The 24,186-nt window shown below is 42.8% G+C and overlaps 1 protein-coding gene across 2 annotated transcripts; it reads left to right on the forward strand.

Moving 5' to 3' along the window:
- The first annotated feature begins 1,432 nt into the window (after positions 1 to 1,432).
- Positions 1,433 to 22,612, forward strand: Cd48 (CD48 molecule). Of its 2 annotated transcripts, none has more exons than XM_090340653.1 (4): positions 1,433 to 1,599; positions 15,029 to 15,340; positions 17,931 to 18,197; positions 21,277 to 22,612. In XM_090340653.1, the coding sequence occupies exons 1-4, from the start codon at positions 1,524 to 1,526 to the stop codon at positions 21,369 to 21,371; spliced, it is 750 nt and encodes a 249-aa protein (XP_090196779.1). In that variant the 5' UTR covers positions 1,433 to 1,523; the 3' UTR covers positions 21,372 to 22,612. The 2 variants fall into 2 exon arrangements, with proteins under 2 accessions (XP_090196779.1, XP_090196780.1); XM_090340654.1 differs by having other exon boundaries at positions 15,032 to 15,340.
- Positions 22,613 to 24,186: the final 1,574 nt, after the last annotated feature.

Here is a 24,186-nt window from a genome sequence, read left to right on the forward strand (position 1 = left end):
TGGTGGGAACGTAAGCTAGTATAATCACTCTGGAAGGCAGTTTGGAGGTCCCTCTAAAAACTAAAAATAAACCTTCCCTACCACCCAGCCATACTACCCTAGGCATCTACTCTGAGCATCTTAACCCAGGATATGGTAAGGACACCTGCACAGCCATGTTCATTGCTTCACTTTTCACAATAGCCAAGTGATAGAAACAACCCAGATGCCCCATTACAGATGAATGGATACAAAAAACGTGATACATATATACAATGGAATTCTACATGCCACCAGACAAGATAAAATAATGGCATTCGCTGAGACGTGGATGAAACTAGAGCAAATCATGTTGAGCGAGATAAGTCAAGACCAAAGGAACAAAAGGTCTCCTTGATATGTGGATATTAGATGCAAACAGTATAAGAGCGATGACACAGTACTTGGATACTCGAGGTCATTGACATGATCTTGGAGATCTAAATATAACTATATAGATGTATAAATCTATGATGGATATATATTCTATAGACATAATGATATATGCTATAGATTGATATGTATCTGTGACACACAAACTCAGCTTAGTTTTAATTTTGTTCTTAAATTTTTGTGCCAGTGATGGCATATAGAGATTCCATTCTTGAATACTTGTTTGCTAAACCTGACATTTCAAATATGATGTAAAAAATCAGTGGTAAATAAAATCTTTTAATTAAAAAAGTTCCTGAGTGGGCAAATAATTCATTCCTTTAGGTTCAATGAATTAGAGAGAGTAGTCCAAATCCCTTAGAGGACTGCCGGGGCCAACCGGCAGCAAACCAGGGTTCGCAGATTGGGGTTCCTGAAATCGGGGGCAAGGACTAGGAAGAAATAGAAGAGAGACAGACACACCGGGTCCGGGATGTCCGCAGTCCAGGCAAAGACTGCCGAGACTGCCACGTTTATTTTCCACTCCCCCTTCTTCCCTCCTCCTCTCCCAGGGAACCTCCAGGTGTTACATTCATATGGTAATTCTCAGGTCATTTACATAGAATAGGGCCAGAAAGCAATAAGACAATAAAGCCATCGTCTGATGCAAGTCAAGGTACAGTTTGATTCCACTCTGGCTCCCAACAGAGGACCAAGGAAGGAATCCATTCTTTGGGGCTAAGTAGTCTTTTCTACTAATGTGTAATGGAAAGACTGATGTAAAGGGTCAAACAGTAACTCAATCATGAGGGAAAAAGAGCCGAGGATGGGAGATACCACACTAAGGCAGTGTTGCTTTCTCTGAATTAAACCTAGCCACCATGTTTTAGCTCCCAAATTAATAAGAACATTTTCTTCTGAAATGAGTTTTTTCTCTACCAAAACCCCAAATATGTGTGCGGAGGACAGAAACATAACTTCCGCTTTCCAGTTTCTAAGCCACTCCCCAAGATGCTGGGTGGGTTTTTTTTTTTTTTTTTTTTTTTTTTTAACGCATGGTTCCTTTTTCGGTAGCTTGATCTACCCCAGCTCTCGTCCATCTTCTGCATTCCTGGGATGTTTTGGAAAGTAGCATGTACTCCACAAAAAGGAACTGTTTTCTGGCTGTAGACATACTACTACTATCTCTCCTGGTGACCAGCGTGCAAGGTACCTTCTACCAACCGTCTACCTATGATTGAGCTTGGGAGGCATGGGAGGCAAGGGAGGCAAGTTCAGGTGGGAAAGGAGATGGGGTCCAATCCTGGAAGTAGTGCTGATCTTTACAGCAGCTTTTCCAATTATTGTAGCAGGAGAATGGTAAATTGGTCAAGCTGTGTGTGTGTGTGTGTGTGTGTGTGTGTGTGTGTGTGTGTGTGTGTGTGTGTTCCAGTCCTGGCCTTTGAACTCAGTGTCTGAGAGTTTTTTGCTTAAGACTAGATCTCTACCACTTGAGTCACAACTCTACCTTCAGGATTTTTAGTAGAATCACTAGGACTTTTCATGCCCAGGCTGATTTCCAACCTCAGAATTGAGCCTCCTGAGTAGCTGGATTTATAGGTGTGAGTCACTGGCACCCAGCTAGGCAAACTTCTTTCATCGTTGAGAATGAAATTCTCTCTCAAATGGAATGGAAAACCCAAGTGGAAGTGACAGAAGCGAGGCCTGAAGTAATAAGGAAGTAGGCCCTTATGCTTCATCTGTGGTTGCTAGAATTTTAGAGAAGTGAGTTTTGTATTTATAATAAGAGGAAGCACTATACTAATAGTTGCCGTATTTAATGTTTAGAGATGTAGTGTTCCTTTAAACCTTTGAGTTTTTTTTTTCATATGCAGGAAGTTCTGTTCTGAGATAAATGAGTCATAAGAAATAGGTCAGAATTGCAGGAAGTCAATGTGAAAAGAGCTGCTCTATCAAGGATTTCTGAAGAGAGTTTTTGTCAGGGTATAAGCAAAAACCCAAAGATGCCTTGGTATAAAAGAAACACCAAGCATCTGTTTGTCAAGAGCTCGGGTCCATTCCTCTGCCTCTGCCTGTCCCAGCTCTCCTGTTGTACCCAGGTGTCGGGAGCAAGAGTGGAAACAAACTGTACTTTGATTTGCATCAGATAATTGCTTGATTGTCTCATTGTTTTTTGGCCTTCTCCTGTTCAATTGATCTGAGATTTACCATATGAATGTAACCCTCAACAGCTCCCTGATTAACGATCTGGATGTAACACCTGGGAGGGCCCTGGTCTCGGGAGGGGATAAAAACTTTGTGTTAAGAATAAACGAGGTAGCAGTTTCTGCTTGGGCTGCAGACCTCCTGGACCCGATGTGTTTGTCTCTCTTCTAATTTTTCCAGTCCCTGCCCCTTATTTCAGGAACCCCAATTTGCTGCCGGGAGGCCCCGGCATCTGGCGCCCGAACAGGGACCCTGAAAATCTGGGACGAAGGTGAAGGACCCCTCCCTGTGGTGAGTAACTCATCATAAGACTATTAAGAGAGTATAGTCAGGAGTAATAATTATGGGTCAAGCTAATAGCCATGAGTTATTTCTACCGATCTTAACAGGCCTATTTGAAGCCCACGGAACGTGGGTGGAAGAGGGGGTGCTTCAGAGCTTCCTACAGTTTCTCGAGGAAGCATGCCCGAGGTCTGTAGAGGAGGCATTCCAAAAAGCCTGGCAGCGGATAGGAAAAAGAATTCAAGATTATTATGAGGTATATGGCCCCGAAAAGACCCCAGTAGAGGCTACTACTGTATGGAATTTAGTAAGTGAATACATAGATCCTCTACATGAAGATGCTGAACTTAATCTTGAATTAAGGGAACTTGATGAGTTAAAGGACCCTTCTGAAGAACCTGAGGCTGAGCCATATGCCGCAGCCCAAGAGAGTCTAAGTGAGATCTTGCAAACGGAACAACAACCAGTAGATATTGAGTATCAGAATTCAGGTTTGAATATCAAGGAGGAAAGTTATGATGAGTCAATGGAGGGCCGAATGGCTACGATGGAGAAGAAGTTAGAAGAAATCCTACATTTTCTATCGAAAATGGGGACAGAGCAGAGAGCCCCCTCAGAAGTAGGAAAGAAATATGACCCTCAGGCCACTATGGTGTCTGATTCTAAACCTTACTCCTCACACCCACCGCCTCCGGCTGCAGCCTTACGGCCTCAATCCCTTTCTCAACCTTTAGGCAAGCCTAAAGGCCCTAGCAACAAGTCCCTTTTAACAGGCACTACAACCAGGCACAGTGCATCGCAATTAAACCTGACTCAGGCTGCTAGAAAGAGGGAAGGTATTTCAGGGCCTCGATGCTTCCCTAGTTTAGTTGATCATGATGAACAAGTACACCATCAGCCTGTTCCTGTTAAACTATTACAGGATTTAAAAAATGCCTGCTCCCAATATGGGCCAACTGCCCCTTTTACTCAAGTAATATTGGAGGCCGCATGTGCTGGTATTGCATGCCCAAATGACTGGAAGCGGCTTGCCAGAGCATGCCTTAGTGCAGGAGAGTACTTATTATGGGAGACAGAGTTCACTGCACAGTGTCGGGCTAAAATTGAAACAAATAGGTCTAAGAACCTGCCTTACACTGTTGATCAGTTGTTAGGAGAGGGAACCTATAAAAACACCGAAGATCAATTGGGTTATGCAAAGGAGGCCTATTTACAAATAAATGCTGCGGCGAGAGAGGCTTGGAAAAAGTTACGCAATTCCAATCGTACAAAAAATCTAGTAGAAGTTAAACAGGGACCGAATGAACCTTATCTAGAATTTTTGTCTCGATTAATGGAGACTGCAGACTGCCTAGTACAAGATGAGAATGCAAGGGAGAATATAGTTAGACACATAGCCTATGAAAATGCCAACGCCGCCTGTCAGGCGGCTATCAGACCCCATAGGAATAAGGGAGGAATCACGGACTTTATTTCACTGTGTGCTGATATTGGACCCTCCCATGTACAAGGCCTTACTTTAGCCGCCGCTCCTCAAGGAAAGACTGTTACTGAGTCTCTAAAATATAGAGGTCAGCGGCATTCTCGGGATGCTAGACCCCCAGGGCGTTGCTTTTCTTGTGGACAAATAGGACATTGGATGACGCAATGCCCACGCCAGGCCAGGCAAAAGAGAGAAAAATCACCTGGCACATGTCCACGCTGTGGTAAAGGGAAGCACTGGGCTAAAGATTGCAGGTCAAGAACAGATCGCAATGGCCGCCCGCTTTCGGGAAACTGGAGGAGGGGCCAGCCCCTGGCCCCGCAAAACCATGGGGCAGTCCCTCCCTCTTCTCGGCCACAAGTGCATCTTCTAACAACCCCCCAAGATCAGTCTCCGGCCTCCTCCGTGCCACCCCAGGAAGTGCAGGATTGGACCTCTGTTCCTCCACCTGCTCAGTATTGACCCCAGAGATGGGGACACAAGCTCTCCCCACGGGGGTCTTCGGCCCCCTTCCCCCGGGAGTGGCTGGATTGCTGTTAGGGCGAAGTAGCTCAGCCCTTAAAGGGATACAGATTACACCTGGCAAAATTGACCAGGATTTTACTGGAGAAATCAAAGTTATGGCCTCTGCCCCGAAACACGTGGTATCGATCCCAGCCGGTCAAAAATTAGCACAATTAATACTTGTGCCTTTACCTCCCGGGGAGACTGCTAATTCCCCATGTGGACAGAGAGGATTTAGATCTTCTGATATCTATTGGGTACAAAGCATAAAACAAGAGAGGCCTGAGATGACTATATTTATACAAGAAAAGCCCTTTAAAGGAATATTAGACACTGGAGCAGATGTGTCTGTGATATCTAAAAAACATTGGCCAGCCCAATGGCCCCTGACAACCTCTATGACTTCCCTACAGGGGGTTGGGCAAGCAACTGACCCACAGCAGAGCAGTGCGATCCTTGTTTGGAGAGATGAGGAAGGGCACTCTGGTCACTTTCAGCCATTTGTCTTGGATCATCTGCCAATTAATTTATGGGGTCGTGATATCATGGAAAAAATGGGAGTGTATATGTTTAGTCCTAGTGCTGCGGTCACTAAGCAGTTACTTGATCAAGGCCTCCTCCCCTTTAGGGGACTAGGCCGAGCAGCACAGGGGGAGCTAGAGCCACTCCAACCCCAGTCTCACCCTACGAGACAAGGATTGGGGTATCCCTTGACGGGAGCTGTCGTTTGCCCTCCCCCTCATGCTGATCCCATAAATTGGCTCTCTGAACGACCGGTATGGGTTGAACAGTGGCCTCTTTCACTAGAAAAGATCATTGCAGTGCAGCAGCTGGTACAGGAGCAGCTGGATTTGGGGCATGTGGCCCCTTCTAACTCTCCATGGAATTCTCCAATTTTTGTTATAAAGAAAAAGTCAGGTAAATGGAGGCTGTTACAGGATTTGAGAAAAATAAATGCCACAATGGAACTGATGGGGGCCCTACAGCCTGGCTTGCCTTCACCCATGGCAATCCCAAAGGATACTTATAAGATTATTATAGATTTGAAAGATTGTTTCTATACTATACCCCTGGCGCCTCAAGACTGTAAGCGCTTTGCCTTCAGTGTCCCCTCTGTTAATTTTAAAGAACCCATGAAGCGATATCACTGGCTTGTGCTCCCACAGGGCATGGCAAATAGCCCAACTTTATGTCAAAGTTTTGTGGCTAGAGCCATTTCTTCCACTCGTGAAAAATTTTCTTCTGTTTATATTGTTCATTATATGGATGACATCTTGCTGGCTTGTTCTGACCCTATCGTCGTACGACAAGCCTTTGGACAACTAAAGCAGGATCTGAGCCTCTTTGGCCTTGTAATAGCAGCTGAAAAGGTTCAGGAACACCCGCCTTTTACATATCTAGGCCATATATTAGGCCCACACTATTTTAAAAGCCAGAAAATACAATTAAAAACTTCACACTTAAGAACTCTTCATGATTTTCAGCAATTCTTAGGAGATATAAATTGGCTTCGGCCTTATCTAAAGCTCTCCACAGGAGAGTTAAAACCCCTCTTTGATCTCTTAAAAGGAGATACCAACCCTACATCCTTGCGCGAATTAAATCCTGACGCCAGGAGGGCCATCCAAATTGTAGAAAAGGCAATTTCCCAGCAACAAATGACCTATTGTGACTATTCTAAACCCTGGGGAGTTTACATTTTAGCTACTTCTCACTCCCCAACTGCTGTATTGTGGCAGGATGGCCCACTTTTATGGCTTTATCTACCATCAACACCCGGCAAAGTGCTGACCCCCTACTACGAATTGGTAGCTAATCTGATACACATGTGCCGAGTGGATTCCCGTAAATATTTAGGTCAGGAACCTCATTTTATCTGTGTCCCATATAATTTACAACAACAAGATTGGCTATTCGCCCATTGCGATCCTTGGGCCATTGCTTGGGCCAATTATACGGGAAAAATTTTGCATCACTACCCGTCTAACAAACTTCTCCAATTTGCTGCGTGTCATACGTTTCTATTTCCTTCCACAGTACAGGCCTCGCCTTTATCTTCTGCCGCTTTGGTATTTACAGATGGATCCTCAAATGGAACGGCTGCTTTGACCATTAATGGGAAAACTCAATCTTGGGCTACAGGTTTTTCCTCCGCCCAAGAGGTGGAGTTAGAGGCTGTTTTACAGGCACTCGTCCTGTTACAAGACGAGCCCTTTAACTTATACTCAGACAGTCAATATGTAATTCGTGCTCTTCAAGTCATAGAAACTGTTCCCTTTATTGGAACTACTAACTCCAATATTCAGACCCAATTTCGCCAAATACAAACTCTGCTTTGTTCTCGCAACCACCCCTGTTTTTTTGGCTTTGTTCGAGCTCACACTAATCTTCCTGGCCCTTTAAGTGAAGGCAATGCGGTCACTGACTCTGCCACCAGAGTTTACTTAACTCAGGTTGAACTTGCTAAGCAGTCACATGCCATCCACCATCAAAACAGTCGAGCCTTGCGCCGACAGTTCAAATTATCTAGGGAGGCAGCGAGGCAAATAGTTAAGACTTGTTCCAACTGTGTCCCTTTTTCACCAGCCCCCCATTTAGGTATAAATCCACGAGGACTGCTTTCTAATCACATTTGGCAGATGGATGTCACGCATGTTCCATCATTTGGCCGATTAAAATATGTTCATGTTACTGTAGATACTTATTCTAATTTTATCTTGGCCACCCCCCTTGCTGGGGAAGCCACTAAACATTGTATTTCTCACTGCATTCGATGCTTTGCTGTGATGGGGATTCCCTCGCAAATAAAAACAGATAATGGCCCTGGCTATGCAAGCCGAGCATTTCAATCCTTCTGCCGTTCCTATAATATCACTCATATTACAGGCATTCCTTACAATCCTCAAGGTCAAGGCATCGTGGAGAGAGCTAATGGATTATTAAAACATCAAATTGCTAAAATACAGAAAGGGGAGTCGTATCCCGCTACCCCTGTGAATATACTTAATCATGCTTTATTTGTTTTAAATTTTTTGAATTTGGATTCAAATAATTTATCTGCTGCTCAGCGATTCTGGGAAAAAAGAGAGCAGCGTGCTTTTGCCTTAGTAAAGTGGAAGGATCCCCTAACTGGTGCTTGGCATGGACCCGATCCTGTTCTAACCTGGGGTCGAGGGCATGTATGTGTTTTTTCACAAGGAGAAAATGACGCCCGCTGGCTGCCTGAACGCTGCGTTCGGATCGTGGAGAGTGACAGTGGCCATCCAAGCAGCGACTCACTGGGCCTACACCCCCAACCCTCCAGTGGTGCATCCTGCGACGTGGAAAGGACCTGAGTTATTTGTGCATGTCTATTGGGACTGCTACTGATCCACTTGTTCCACACATTCATATGAGCTGTGTTTCTCCTCCTTTTACTATTATGTAGGGACCTTTTAACATATTCATTGACTCTACACAATTTAATATGTGACATTATTTTGTCTTTACCATCCCTCTTCTTAATAACCTTTTTTGTAAAAGATGCCCAGGTGAAAAGCAAAGGCCTCCAGAGGTAAGTAGAAGTCGGCCGACCCCCTGTATGTCTGTGTTTTGTTTTATTTTTTTATTCTATTTTATTTTATTTTATAAAAAAAAAAAAAAAAAAAAAAAAAAAAAAAAAAAAAAAAAAAAAAAAAAAAAAAAAAGGGGTGCACTGTGGGCCTAAAATAGAGGCCTGGGTGGTCAAGGGACGCCTTGACCCCCCTTCCCCTTCTGAGTTTCTTGTCAATATCAAGGCATACCTGAGAGTCCCACCAGCAAGACATGTCTAAATCTAAAATTAGCTGTTAAGTGTATCTGATTGAGTCCAATTTTCTTGTTATATGTCAATGTCTGATTATTTAAAAGTCTCCGCTTCTCTGTCTTGTTCATGTTACATATTTTTCTTTGTCCAGTTTTTGTCTTTAAAATTGGTACCATTTCTAAGTGTGGGTCCTTATGGTTTTTCTGTGCGTACTCAAGCACACATCCTTGTTATTTATTTGAACATTTCTGGGCCTAGCATGGCCGCTCCCCCATGTCTGCAGTTGTAACTAGCCCTGGAAAAATAAATTCCAGCTAAGCTGCCTTGCAAAAAGTTTTGTTTCGAACCTGGTTCTCACCTGTAAGAGTAAAATTGGCAAAACTCTCTTGACACAAACTTCCGGAAATTGAACGGCCGATATTAATTTTGCGCGCTTTATGATCTTTGAGTATGAATGTGTGTGAATGAGTGAGTGAACATGTTCAAGGTTAAATTGTCAGCATGCTGAAAAAAAAAAAAAAAAAAAAAAAAAAAAAAAAAACTGGTAAATATTTTTCTAGATCCTGAAATCTGCATTTTATTGCAGGGCATACAGCTGTTTACATTGTAAACATTGTATCCTGTTCAGCTCAGAGGTGTTAGGGAATTTGGGATTTATTACTTTAAGTTAAAGTTTGGAAACATGTATTAGAGATTTAAATGTAAAATTGTTCATTAACGTCAGAAACTTTGCCTGTCCTTTCTTGCAAACTGACACTAGAAATCTGATGGTAAAATGTGGATAATGTGATTAGTATTTTAAAGGAATGTTAAAAAGGAAGAAAACTAAGTCCAGACTTGGACTTTTGGTGCACTGATGTCTATAGTTCTTGCATTAGGGAAAAACTGTTATTTGAGTTTAAACTGTCGTTGGAGTTTTAGACAGTAATCTAAACTGCATAAGAGCCCCTTTTTTCTAAAAGGCAAGAGGAGTGCCTTGGGCCCTAGGGGGCCTGAGGGCAGGAGCTCTTTGTGCCCTTAAAGGTTTTTCAATTGCAAATAAAGGCTAAGGTGTTAATTGTTTAAGCCAGTATCAGTAAAAGTTATTAAGAACATTGGAAATGGGTTTCTAAACAATATTTGAAAGTGAAGTTGTCTTATATGTTTAAAGAAAGAGAGAAAAGGAAAATCAGGACTACCAAAGTAATTGCTTAATTGCTATTTCAGCTTGCTCTTGTAACTTCCAGCTAGCCCATTGGAGAAGAACAGCAATCCTTATTCAGATGTAACTTTGGCCTTTTCCAGGTTCTAGGTAAGCTCATGCTTAGAGACTATTTCTGTGTCTACCACCTTGTTGCTCTATTGGAGATACATGGCCGTTCGTAGGACTCACTGATCTGAAAACTGCAGTTTTGAGCCAACCCCGGGCAAAGCAAAGTCCCTGTGAGATTGTGGTGTCTAATCTGGCAGCAGAGTGCTATTAAGGCAGAGTTGCTTTGGAGCTTGAAGCCGCAGAGTGCTAGCTCTGAGCTGAACAGCTGGGGGACAGCACTCAAGCACCAAGCTCAGGACTCACAGTGGCAGGGTGCTAGCCTTGAGCTGGAGAGCTGAGGGACAGTGCCCAAGCCCTGAGTTCAAGTCCAGCAACTAAGCAAGTGAATTGCCAATGGGACATTTATCCCTGTGTGGGGAAACTCTACTGGGACACGACGCAGAAAGCCTCTGCTTGGATGGCAGAGATGGTGTCAGATCTTAGTCACTTGTGCTTGGCCGATCAAATTAATCAGAGCCGGGAGGTCATAGAATAGTTTGTAAGCATGCCTTACTAATGCCCGTGCCTTTCATAACTGGGCAGGAACTTGTCAATCTTCTGTGATAGTGGATAGTTTAAAGCCCTATTTGAGCAAAATTTTTATTTATTTATTTATCTATTTATTTTTGACACCAGCCACAAATTCAGGAAAAGTTTGTGGATTTGAGACTTGTGTCTCTATTAATCTGTTTAGATCTGACAACTGAAGCATTGTTAAGGTTGCAGAAATTTAGTTCCCCAGACAATCAAGAAAAGGCTTTTGCAAATGGGTGCTATGTAACTACACTATTGTAGCCAAAGATGGTTTGTGCAGTTGTTAAATGTCAAATATGATCTCTAGTTTGGAGTAAATTATTATTCCTGATATCTAATCCTTGCAATCCCTAATAAACAGGCTAGGCTTTTTAAGGTCCCTGGTCAAGCACAGAGACAACGCCCCTGAGTCAGCTTGAAGAAGTCACAGAAGCCGAATCTCCGCCCATCTATCCCCTTTAGATGAAGGGACCAGTCATTTTTGGAAAGTGAGACAGGATATGAGATATTAGAGATAGTGAAAAGAATAGAAATTGCACTTGTGTTTCTTTTAAAATAAAGGCGGGGGATATGTCGGGAGCAAGAGTGGAAACAAACTGTACTTTGATTTGCATCAGATAATTGCTTGATTGTCTCATTGTTTTTTGGCCTTCTCCTGTTCAATTGATCTGAGATTTACCATATGAATGTAACCCTCAACAGCTCCCTGATTAACGATCTGGATGTAACACCTGGGAGGGCCCTGGTCTCGGGAGGGGATAAAAACTTTGTGTTAAGAATAAACGAGGTAGCAGTTTCTGCTTGGGCTGCAGACCTCCTGGACCCGATGTGTTTGTCTCTCTTCTAATTTTTCCAGTCCCTGCCCCTTATTTCAGGAACCCCAATTTGCTGCCGGGAGGCCCCGGCACCCAGGGCCTGACTACACTTCCTTTTCTGTTAAGATGGCCTATTCCTCTTCAACCAGGAACTACCTTCCCAGGCCCGCTGAGAATGAGTTAAACTTTAGTCTTTCACACTATTTCCCTAAATAAGTACTCAGGCATTTTTTATTTTTATGAAGGGGATTTGATGTTCAGCACTCTGGGTAAAATGAACATGAGGCAGTTAACAGAGCATCAAAAAATAGTGATGCAGTTTTAGGAAAATGAGCTGGTAATATTTGGAGGAAATGTGACTGATCATTTATCCAGGGCTTCTCGGGGCAGCCATCTTTTGAGCTGGTTGGTCTGGAGTGGTCTATGACTGTGTGAGTGTAAGTACACACCACCTTCAGGGCCCTTTGTAACCATAAGGGCTTCCTGGGGCTGCCTCACCTTGTAGGACTCTGCCATGGCATCTAAAGTAGGGACTGATATGAACATTACCTACTGGGAAAGATGCAGCTGCCAGAACTAGAATGTTTAGAGAATTTCTATAGCCTAGTTGAAAACACCTGGCCAGTCATTCTCTGGACTTTCAGTTTGGGGGCTTTCTTCTTAATCATTTATTGTATTTTGGCTAGAATGTCCAAGTGACTTTTGGTCACTGTACACAATGATCTTTAGACACACCAGCCTTTGTCAGGATGCCCTGGGCTTCAATCCTGATCTATACTGTGGGAGTTCTCTATGGATCACAAAAATCTCCTGAGCCTTAGCCATTCTAGAATGGATCTACTAACATGCTCCTTTTTCTTTGAGATGTTATTAATATATGAAATAAAAAGGGTAAAGTTGCAAATGTGATGCACACATAATCTGAGACAGAATTTATTATGTGGGAGCAATTGTAAAACATGGACAGGATTAATCAAAAGCACTGTGGAAATGAATGCCTGTGTGTGTGTGTGTGTGTGTGTGTGTGTGTGTGTGTGCACACGCTCACGTGTGTACATAGATATAAGGACAGAGTTTATGCTCAATCGGGTGTTCATTGAATGGATAGAGGGATGGTTGAAAGAGGAAATAAATCCTGAAACAAAAGATGGATGAAATTTGAAAGCCGTGAGAACATAAATATTTTGATTTTTCAGTTGTTGAGGAAAATGCTAGTGGAAATGCTAGTTGGATAATACAAGTGAGTATTTTTGTGTGACAAAATGTTAGATTATAGTGGTATGGGGCATTACCTCTTTCCTTGACCTTTAGCTTTTGTTCTACTTCTCTTCTCTAGATTACTAACACATGTGGTCCATCCTTTCTGCTCTATAAGGAGAATCAATAGATACCCCCCCCCATCATTTTCCATCTTCTAGCTATTATCTTTGGCTTAAACTCAGGCTCTCGAGTTCTTCCATGGCTTTTTCACTGGAGGCTATTGTTCTACCACTTAGAAAACACTTCCACTTCCAGCTTTGCTGATTAATCGAAAATAAATGTCTGATGAACTTCTCTGCTCAGACTGGCTTCAAATCTCAATCTTCAGATCTCAACCTCCTGAGCGGTGAGGATAACAGGTGGGAGACACGGGTGCCCAGCGTTAGCTATCATTTGTTCTTTCTCCTTTCCTTAAGCAACTCAAGTTTTCCAGAATCTAAGACTTATACACATTCTAGGATGCCCTCAAGAAGAAAAAATAGGAGAACATACATATAAATAGAAACAAAAACCAATTCAGATAGAATGAGAAAAAAAAAACCTTCCAACCAATTAGGAATTTGAAAACGCTGATAACTACTACATGAACCGTGAAAATCAGAAAAATGGCATGGCAAGCGTCTTCTTGCTTCTAGAGTACTCTGAGTACTCTGGCTGCTTTTCTTCTCAAATCTTGCTTCTCTTCTGCTCCCAACCAGCCCTGTAGCTGCCTGCCTGAGGACATGGAGGTGGGACAGCACACAGAGCAGTAGGATGGTTCAGTACACCATGTCTTTACCACAATTTCATCACTTTCAAGTAGTTCTGCATCTCATTCAAAGTTCCTTAAATAAGGGTCAAATAATTTCCACTTCCTTTCCTTCCCCCCGCCCCCAGTCATGGGGATTGAACTCAAGGCCTGGGTGCTGTCCCTGAGTTCTTTTGCTCAAAGATAGTGCTCTACCACTTTGAGCCACAACACCACTTTTGGTTTTTTAGTGGTTAATTGGAGATAGGAATGTCACAAATGGGGCTGGAAGTATGGCCTAGCAGTAGAGTAGCATGTATGAAGCCCTGGGTTCCATTCCTTGGCACCACATACACAGAAAAAGCTGGAAATGGTGGCATGGCTCAAGTGGTAGTGTGCTAGCCTTGAGATAAGCCCAAACCCATGGACAGTCCCTGAGTTCAAGGGCCAGGACTGGAAAAAATAAGAAGAATCTCACAGATTTTCCTGCTTGGGTTGGCTTTGAACTGTGATCCTCAGATCTTAGCCTTCTTACAGGTGTGAACTGTCAGTGCCTGGCTCACTTTCTTATCTTTTAACAACTTGCTTGTATGTGAATTATAGGTCACCATGGTGATAGACACCTGTAATCCCAGCACTCAGGAGGATCAAGATTATGAACCAGCCAGAGCCACATACCTAGACCTTGTCTCAAATCAACCAAAGGCTGAGGTGTAGCTAAGTGGAAAAACACCTGCCAAGCATGCAGTAGTCCTAAGTTTGATCGCTAGTCCCCTTCCCCAAATTCTAAATGTACGAAATACATCTTTACCCACTATCCCCAAGTCAACTCTCTCCCTGACTGTGCCAATAAATATTTCATTCCTCTTGTTCACTTCTCACAATCCTTTCTGGCCTTTCTATCATTTAAATCCAGCAACCACACCCTCACTTCAAGAATTCGCATTAGCTCTTCCCTCTACTTGGTTCACTCTTACCCTAAATGGACTTCCTTTCTCCTCCTTCAGGACTTTATTTAGACATGGCCATCTTTAAAAAACAATATCTGCTAGCCATCAATCCCTACCAGTACCCAGGAGTCCCCTTTTTCTAATTTAGGATTTCTCTCTCTCTCTCTCTCTCTCTCTCTCTCTCTCTCTCTCTCTCTCTCTCTCTCTCTCTCTCTCTCTCTTTTAATAGCAATCATCACTTCATAACATACTATTGGATTTAGTGCTTGTATTTATTACTTACACTGCTACCTTAAGGCTCTTAGTTACTTCGTTCATTGATGTATCACAAGTGATGTATCACATGTGTCTCAACAAACACTAGCTTTTAAATATCCCTTGACTCAGTGCCTGTCTCATCCAAAGAGATGTTCCCAGTATTTCCTTCACCGCTTTCTCTACACTCTAGACAGAGGTATAGGCCTCAGCTGAAGAGGCTATCTCCATTGCCGTCAACTTATCTGAAAAAAGGCTTTTGGTATGAAAGCAAGGGGAAAACAGGGGTCAGCTCAGGTTCTTTTTTCCGTATTGTCTAGGGATCGAATTTGCCAGATGATAAGCAACTCTCCTTGATCCTTGGGCTTACTGCTTCAGTTTCAACTTTGACTGAAGCTCTAATTGGGAGACAGGTAGCCCTGATGAAGAGACTGCTCCCCAACAGAAAGTTCTTTTCTGCTTCCCTGTTCTACCATCCAGTTCAAAGCCTGACTACGGGCAGCGCTGCTTTCTCTGAGCTGGGGCTCACTCTCTCTGACTTTCCCCAGCAGAGAGTTCAGAGCTTGAGAAGATTGTGCTCACTGCCAGCAACGTGACTTTGCAAATCTCCAAAAGCCTACAAGAAAATGACACCTCTCTAACGTGGCTGTTCACCACCAAACAAAAGATTGTAGAATACGAGCTCAACAGACCTCCTAAGTACTTCAATTCTGCATTTAAGGACAGGGTCGAGCTTGATCTTCAAAGTGCTGCACTCCGTATCTATCAGGTCCAAAAAGAGGACAGCGGTACCTACTACTTGAGAGTGTTGAGGAATAATGGAGACGAAGAAGAGTGGAAGATATCCCTGAAGGTGCTTGGTGAGTTAAATGAGCTAATGGCAACTCCCTCCAGGACCCCACGTAGACATTGGCAGTTATGGGACAACCTCAGGACACTTCCCCTGGAGGCTCGTGTACCTTGGAATAACCCTGGCTAGCACAGTCCAACACATGAAACCCTTGCTCCCCCTAAAATCCAAGCTGCTTGAGAGGTAGAGATAGAGGGGTCATGATTTAAGGCCAGCCTAGGCAAAAGTTAGTGAGAACTAATCCCAAAACTTAGCCAGGCACAGTGGTTCAAGCCTGTAATCCCACCTCACAAAAGTCCACTCAGTCGTGAAATTATCAAACCGGGGTCTTCGTGCATGCTAAGCAAGCACTCTACCACTAGGCCAAACTCCCGGCCTTCAGTCAAGAAATTATTGATGAATGAGTCCATTGATGAAATCAAAGCCTTCACTGTTCAATTCCAGAAGTGCTACCAGATGGGAACAAAGATTTTAATGCACTAGTGCCCCCTGTTTTTGGAGAAAGGGGAAGGACAAATAGAAATAAATCATAGCAAAAGAAGTTAGATTAAGTCCTCTGTATTTTGTCCATTCAAGCCAGTTCTTCAGTTATCTTTTTTGGTGGTGATGGTGGCAGTACTGGGATTTGAATTCAGGCCTTCATCTTCCTATCGTTTGAGCCATCCACATGGCCTCCTAAAGTCATCTTGATGCACTATTGAACTTGAATTTTAATCAGACTTATAGGAAAAGATAGCACAGAAACGATTAAGGAGGCTTGTGCTGTTGTTTTGTTGTTTAACCTGCCAGACTGATACCTTAAAAAAAATTTCAGAAAACCAAAAACCAATGAATATTCATATTCATTGTCTGATTATTCGATGCTTCTTGAATGGTTCTAAATGGTCCCAGTTTCTTAAAACAGCTCCCCTTTTTGGGGATAAAATACAGCAAATCAGTTTCTGTAACTTGTCAACAGAAGGGCCTTACACTATGTGGGCATAAAGATGATGCAATCTTTCTACTTTCGTATTTGTAAGCTGTAATGACATGGTAACTGCATGCAATTGTGGGTACTGGATGATCACTGAACCCATATACACCATGTGTAATGAGGAAATGAGGGCAATCAGCATTCTTCTCCTCAAACCTTTCTGAGATCTATGTGTTGGGTATTTTTGAGATTTTCTTCCTTAGGTACTCTGAAATATACGTTAAATCATGGCCAGAATATAGTTGTCCTACTGTGCTATAGATCACTAGGCCCAGTTCTTTTTATTGAACTGAAGTCATTATCCAACCTCTCTTTCCTCTTCCCTCTGGTCTTCTTAATGGCTAGTGACCACGGCAACATTTTCTTCTTCTATGAAATGAATCTGATTAGCATTCACACACATCTATCTTTCGGTGCCTGTCTTAAGTCATTTACCAAGAATTGTGAACCCAACTCTGCCTTGTGTGACTCTCACCTGGGGGATGGGGTGCTTCACCTCCCTCACTATCTGACAAGATGCCAGGTCTTTATGTTCTGCTTTTCTTTATGTAATGCTCTTCTGAGGCTCTGTTTTCTCTGAAGCAGAGTCCTCCCAGCTCAAGCTAGGCACCTGCATTTAATGAATAGGCTCCCCTACCTCCAAGCCTTTGCAGCACTGGATGAAGTGCCTCCTACCTCCTGGTGAGTGCCAAGGTGTCTGAGAAGCCAACAGTCCCCAGCACCTGTTCAGGCACTGGTGTGGCTGCAACTCAGTTACTGTAAATCAGAGGGAAGTAGAGAGGGAGGAGGAAGAAAAATTATGAAGGGAAGAAGGAAGGACAAGAAGGAAGGAAATGTGGCAGGCACTGTGCTGTCAAAGACAATCAACCATTCGACACTGAAGTTTGTTAGGGGTTATAGAAAGTGCTTCTGTAGCTCTGTTGGAGTCCAGGGAGATGGACTTTCCTCCAAGGATTCTGTAGAGGGCTTTCCTATGTGCAGGCAGGACTTTTCTATTTTGTGCCATTCCTGGGGCTTGAACTCAGGGCCTGAGCACTGTCCTTGGGCTTTCTCAAGGCTAGAGCTCTACCACCTGAGACACAGCACCATTTCCAGCTTTTCCTATGTATGTGGTACTGAGGAATCGAACTGGGGTTTTCATGCATTCCAGGCAAGCACTCTACCACTAGGCTAAACTCCCAGCCCCGCTGGCAGGACCTCTTATTTGGAATTTCCTTGAATCAGAGTTCAAGAACACTTGGGGGGCAGACCGGCCTCAAAGTGCAGCTATGAGCTATTGTTAGAGCAAGGCCCAAGGCATTCAGACAATTGGGATGCAAAGTCTGACCCTAGGTTTCTGTTCACACGTGGCCCTATCACTCCATTTTGTTCCTGGTGCCCTGAAAGGAGTCTGGCTCCCTCTCCTGTACACAGCCAAGTAGTAACTCTTGCAGGCTGAAGCCTCCTGAAGTCAAGGCTGCTCACTGGCTCCCTCTGTTGGAGCCACTGTGATTCTCCTGCATGCCATATTCGTAGTCCCTCCTCTGGTATCCTTTGCCCTTAGTTGGTGAAACCTTCACAAAATAAATGCTCCGTAAGTGCATACATCCCTCATCTCATTCTATAACATGTAAACTCCTGTTTTCAGACCCTGTACCCATGCCTATTATAAACATTGAGAAGACAGAAGAATTGGATGGCAACTGTTACATAAGGCTGTCCTGTGTGGTAGAGAACCGGTTTGTGGACTATCTTTGGTATAAGGACTCAGGCCCTTTTCCTGAGGAACTCCAGAGGCCTACGCTTGAAGTCATCGTGATGCCACAGAACCAATCCACGTCGTATACCTGTCAAGTTAGTAATCATTTGAGCAGCAAGAATGACACTCTTTACTTCACGCCACCCTGTACTCTAGGTAAGAAATGTCTCCAAAGGAGCTAAGATGAACACAACACGAATGTCTTTGAAGAAAGGTATGGAGATTCTAGTCAGCCTTCTGGAACAGAATGTGGCAGAGCTTCCCAAAGTGGTCTGTGAGGCTTGAAACTCTTCAGTTCTACTCTTGGCTCACACCTCCCAGCCAGCTTACTTTGCCTTTGTGAATCTCAGTGCTCTCACATGCAAAGGACATTCTGGTCTGATAATGCGTGCTCTGAAAAATCTGAGACCAGGGTAATCATAGGACATTCTGGGCCACTTCTGTTCTATATTGGAGCTATGGTGGACAACTAAAGCCATGGTTCCTTCTGGGAACAATCTTGTATTGTCACTGAGTACTCATCAAGTTATATGGCTTCTCCAGGTCATGTCCTTCTTCAGTGTAAGTCCTAAAAACAGATTGTATTATGTTAAAAGGAATAAGCAAGACAAGATATGTAATCTGTCCAACACTGCTTGACAAGTCCTCTATGAAAGAAGGCTAAGTCAGGCTTAGTTCCTTTAAATCTGGAGATGCTTCCATGTGGAGGATCTTTTAATAAATTTGGCTCACCAAACCTTTGGCAAAATAGCAGTGTATAAAACCAATCCACAAAAATCATTAGCTTTTTAGTATGATGATTCCTCAAAAGACTAAAGATAGAGCTCCCCCATGACCCAGCAATTCCACTCCTTGGCATTTGCCAAATCATCCAGAAACAAGGACATACTAAATCCACTAGCACAATGATGTTCATTGCAGCACTATTTACCGTAGCAAAGATATGGAACCAACCCAGATGTCCCTCAGTTGATGAGTGGATCAACAAGATGTGGTATTTATACACAATGGAATTCTATGCTGCTGTCAGAAAGAACAACATTGCCCCATTTGTAAGGAAATGGAAATACTTGGAAAAAAATCATATTAAGTGAAGTAAACCAGACCCAAAGGAACATAGGCTCAATGGTTTCCCTCATTTGTAATCATTAGTACACATCTTGGACTCTCCTAGCAGAGGATTACAATAGGGCAAAACCTAGGTATGTAAGGTCATATAGGATGAGACTAAATGACAGGATCTCTAGGATATGGAAACAAGAGCATTATCTTTTGTGATAGTTGTTCTTATGTGCTATGTTCTCTTTTCTTTTGTCGCCTTTTGGTTAATCTCATGTTGTTACTGTATCTGACTTTGTTACTTCGTATATTGTTTATACATTTATTTGTTTATTTGAAGTAGGAATGGGAAGGAGGAAAATAAGATGATTGAGAGAGGGTGGGGGGAGGAAATGGGGACAAAAACATGAGAAGGGGTATCAATGGGTGAGAGGTAATGCACCTACTACCTGATGAATGTAAATGTAACCCCTCTATACATTACCCCGACCAAAAAAATGATGGTATAAGTCACGAAATGTTAGGTGCCGTGTGGCTAGGGAAGTCCATTAGGATACCATATATATATATATATATATATATATATACATACATACACATACACATACACATACATATATACATTTATACATCTGTATATATGCTATATATACACATATAGACACATATATAGCAGAAAATTAGTCATGGAATAAAAAAGCTATAGAAATTTTAAAATTTCATTAGCATTTCTCTATGTCAGCAATAAGAAGGGAGAGGCTAAAATTAGGAAAGCACCTCCTTTTGCAATAGCTGAAAAAATAAAACCTAGGAATCAACTTAACCAAAAAAATGAAGGATCTCTATGATGAAAACTTCAAAAATCTGAAAAAAAGGAAGTTAAAGCTGATCTAAGGAAGTGGAAAAACCTTCCATGCCCCTGGATTGGGAAGACGAATATTGTGAAAATGGCAATATTGCCCAAGGCTGTACACAAATTCAGTGCAATCAACCAGTCTGGAAACAGTATGTGGGTTCCTAAAAAAGACTAAATATAGTGCTCCCCTATGACCCAACAATCCCCCTTCTGGCCATCTAGCCAAATGTCCAGAAACAAAGGCCATACTAAAGCTACCATCACAACCATATTCATTGCAGCATTATTTACCATAGCTATGATATAGAACCACCCCAGATGCCCCTCCGTAGATGAGTGAATCAAGAAAATGTGGTATATATACACAGAGGAATTCTGTGCTGCCATCAGAAAGAACGACATAGCCCCATTTGTATGGAATTGGAATGACTTGAAAAAAATCATAGTAAGTGAAGTAAGCCAGAACCAATCAAACACAGACTCCATGGTCTCCCTCAGTTGTAGCCAAGGATCTCAATAGCTCAATAGCTATGTACATATGACCATATAAGATGATGCTAAGTAAAATGAACTCCAGGATATGGAAACAAGGGGTTTTCCTTTGTGTTGTTTTTCATGTACTAGGTGAAATTATTTCCTTTTTCTTTCATCCCCTCCTATGGTTTATTCCTTGTTGTCACTGTATGTGGTCTTGGTATTAGGTGTATCATATATACATTTATTTGAATTGGGGAAGGAAAGAAGAACAACCAAATGGTGAGCTGAAAGACAAAATGTGAACCAGTGTGATAGTGATACTCACCAGAAAATATGTTGGAAATGAGCTTTACCACTTGGTGGAAGGGGGAACGGAAAGAGGGAGGAAAATGTGGGAGGGAGTAACAATGTTTAAGAAGAAATGCACTCACTTCATTACATATGTAACTATAAGCCCTCTGACAATATAATTAAATTGAGAAAAAAGGTTGGATCACAATCTCCAGCATGCTGGCCTCATACCTCCATACCATAAAGTGACTTTTCTGAACCCTGGAATGTATATTCCTCCAGAATAACTTATACTGTGGGGCCAACACTTATCTGGGAATTCTGTCGTATCCAGGCCTCAGGAATGCCGGCTCCTGCGAGTGCTGTTTCTCATGGTCTTCCAGGCCTATGGCCTCCCTTTTATCTGTGCTGCTTCTTTACGTGTGTTTACCTGGTTATAGAATTTGTATGCTCTTCCCAATGAACAGATTTTATCTTTCTGGCCTCAACGAACACACCTTATCCTTCCACCACCACAGATCCAATGTTTATAACTGTTTCCTGCTCTTTCAGCTCGATCCATTGGAGTAACCTGGATAACAAATTGGCTTGTGGTCACGGTACCCACTCTTTTTGGATTCATACTCATCTCAGACGAGCTCTTCTGATTCAAGAGTGAAACTTCAACGCCAGAGAATTTCACAATCATATTCTTAACCAGGACAAGAGTTCTGGCTATGTGGATGGGGAGAAAATGTGTTGTTCAATCCATGAGGACTTTCAATTATTATTATGTTTTTTTGCCAGTCCTGGGCTTGAGCTCAGGGACTGAGCACTGTCCTTGGCTTTTCTCAAGGATAGAGCTCTACTACTTGAGCCTCAGCACCACTTCCTGCTTTTTTCTATGTATATGGTACTGAGGAATCGAACCCAGGTCTTTGTGCATGCTAGGCACTCTACCAGTATGCTAAAGTGCTGGCCAGATTTTCAATTAATTTTTTAAAAATTGTGGCTGTTACTATATTTTATATACCCTTGTTGTTTTCTAACATCCTAGAAAGATACTAATGTATTTCCTCCAACCCAAATGTCAGTCTATTATGCTACTTTTTCAAAAAAAAAAGATTTGTTTGTTCATTTGTTTGTTTATTTATTTATTTATTTATTGCATTGCTAGGGATTAAACCCAACATCTGGCAACTGCTAAACAAGCATTCTGCTGTGGAATTACATGCCCAACTCTACAAATGCTTTCTTATATTTTAATCATTCAATATGATGATCAAAATGGATCCTGAAGTTGCTCTAAATCTATCAAAAAGTGTCTGCACCATCAGCCTGGACAAACTGGAACATGGAAGACACACAAGGAGAAGCAGCCTGGGACTATAGGCTCCTGGATACCAATGCAGCTAAGAAGTTCAATTGTGTTACCTCTAACGTTTCCCCCACAATACCTGTGTCAGTGTTCCAGTTCTCCCAAGATCCCTTTCAGGCTGTGCTCTGACCTCCTTTTCAGTGAGCTGATCAGAAAACTCAGCTCCTTGGTTCTTCTGTGAAAATGAAGTCAGGCTTGCTTCCTGACACATGTGAAGCTTTACAATCCAAGAAGTATCTCTGTCTCCAGGCCTTCCAGGGAGACTCTCCTTTCTCTGCTCCCCCCACAAGTCATCAAGTTGTATCATGAAATTCAGTGAAACAATCAGACTGATATAATGTTCTCGCTGGCTTCTTCCATTAAAAACAGGAAGGAATTTCCTGGCTCATCCTTCATAACTCCCAGAGCTTTTCCTTTCTGTTCCCTCTTCTAAGTTTCCTTATGGGCCTGGAGCTCCAAAAGGATGCTCAATCTCTCTCTCTCTCTCTCTCTCTCTCTCTCTCTCTCTCTCTCTCTCTCTCTCTCTCTCTCTCTCTCTCTCTCTCTCTCTCACATACACACACACACACACACACACACACACACACACACACACACACTTTTCAGGGAACTTCCCACGACAGAGTACTTTCTCCTTAAACTGACCCAGCCCTCTTACCTCTCCTATTAGCCTCAAAGAAGCCTTTTACATAGTTCACTTCATATCACTGATGTACCTATGTATTCACCAAATCCCTTCACGTTTCCCCTGCTCAGCAGAAAACCTCCTTTTCCCAGTTCCCTTTGTATCTAGCAGGGTCACATAATTAGTTCTAGCCAATAGAAAGTGAGTGGACTTGATGCAGCAGGGACTGTGGGAGTCTGGGAAGTGTAGCTTGGATTTGAGCTATTGTTTGGAAAGCAGTTGCTTAGTCTACAGCACACATGCGTGACAAGAATGTTTAGTGTTTAGGCTAGGCTATGACTCAGTAGTACAGCAGTTGCTTAATATGCACAAGGCACTGAGTTCAATCCCTAGCACTGAAACAAATAATAAAAATGCTTTTAACTACCAAGTTTAGGTTTTGTCTGATACCTGAATATAGCCTTGACACCCTAAGATAACTTCTACTGCCCCACCTGTGACCCCACCCTAATTTCATCATCAGCACACAGCCTGTGTCCTCCAGTCTTGGCTTTTTCTTGGCTTCCCTTCTAGAAGTTGCATCTTCCTTTTCCTCTCTCTTTTGTGGTGGAAGAGATGTCCTAGGGAAGTGTGTGTGTGTGTGTGTGTGTGTGTGTGTGTGTGTGTGTGTCTGTGTCTGTGTCTCTGTGTGTACCTGCATGCCTCTCCCCGCTCCCCACCCAGGGGCATGGAACATAAAAGCCCTTCTGGAGAAAACAGTGAGGAAAGAAGTCCTTGTTTATATCACATGTTCTTCAGCTGCCAAGATGGACACACTTCTTCAAGCAGCACATTCATATTGGTTGTAGTAACTTGGAAATCCCACATTAGATGTCCCAGGTTTTCCCACATCATGGCAGCACTGGATACACATGTCTGAAATCCAGTGCAGAAATGAACACACAGGCCCCTTGTTCAAAAATTAAGGGAGAAAAAAATGCCATTAAAAGTATTAAAATAGGGCTGGGAGTTTGGCCTAGTGGTAGTCTGCTTGCGTAGCATGCATGAAGACCCGGGTTTGATTCCTTGGTACCATATACTTAGAAAAAGCCAGAAGTGGTGCTGAGGCTCAAGTGGTAGAGCTCTAGCCTTGAGAAAGTCCAAGGACAGTGCTCAGGCCCTGAGCTCAAGCCCGGGACTGGCAACAAAAAAAAAAAATTAAAATAGGTTGGAGTCCTGCTTGTTAAGCACCTGCTTAACAAATACCAGGTCCTGAGTTCATAGCCATGTACAGCCCTCTCCTCCATAGTACTAAAAAATGAAACTTTTTCCTTTTCCCCTCAGTTTCTCTTTGCATCATTTTTTTTGGTCAGTCATGGGGCTTGAACTCTGGGCCTGGGTGCTGTCCCTGAGTTATTCGGCTGAAGACTACGGCCCTACCCCTGAGCCACAGCACCACTTCCAGTGATGGTTAATTGGAGATAAGAGTCTTTCTGACTTT

Source organism: Megascapheus bottae, chromosome 10 (genome assembly GCF_031878675.1).
Source record: "Megascapheus bottae isolate mThoBot1 chromosome 10, mThoBot2.hap1, whole genome shotgun sequence".
NCBI classification, from domain to species: domain Eukaryota; kingdom Metazoa; phylum Chordata; class Mammalia; order Rodentia; family Geomyidae; genus Megascapheus; species Megascapheus bottae.

Coding starts and splice junctions, on each gene's coding strand:
- Cd48 (XM_090340653.1), top strand. CDS start 1,524: ATGTACTCCACAAAAAGGAACTGTTTTCTGGCTGTAGACATACTACTA. Junction 1,600..15,028: donor CCTGGTGACCAGCGTGCAAG/GTACCTTCTACC, acceptor GACTTTCCCCAG/CAGAGAGTTCAGAGCTTGAG. Junction 15,341..17,930: donor GATATCCCTGAAGGTGCTTG/GTGAGTTAAATG, acceptor TCCTGTTTTCAG/ACCCTGTACCCATGCCTATT.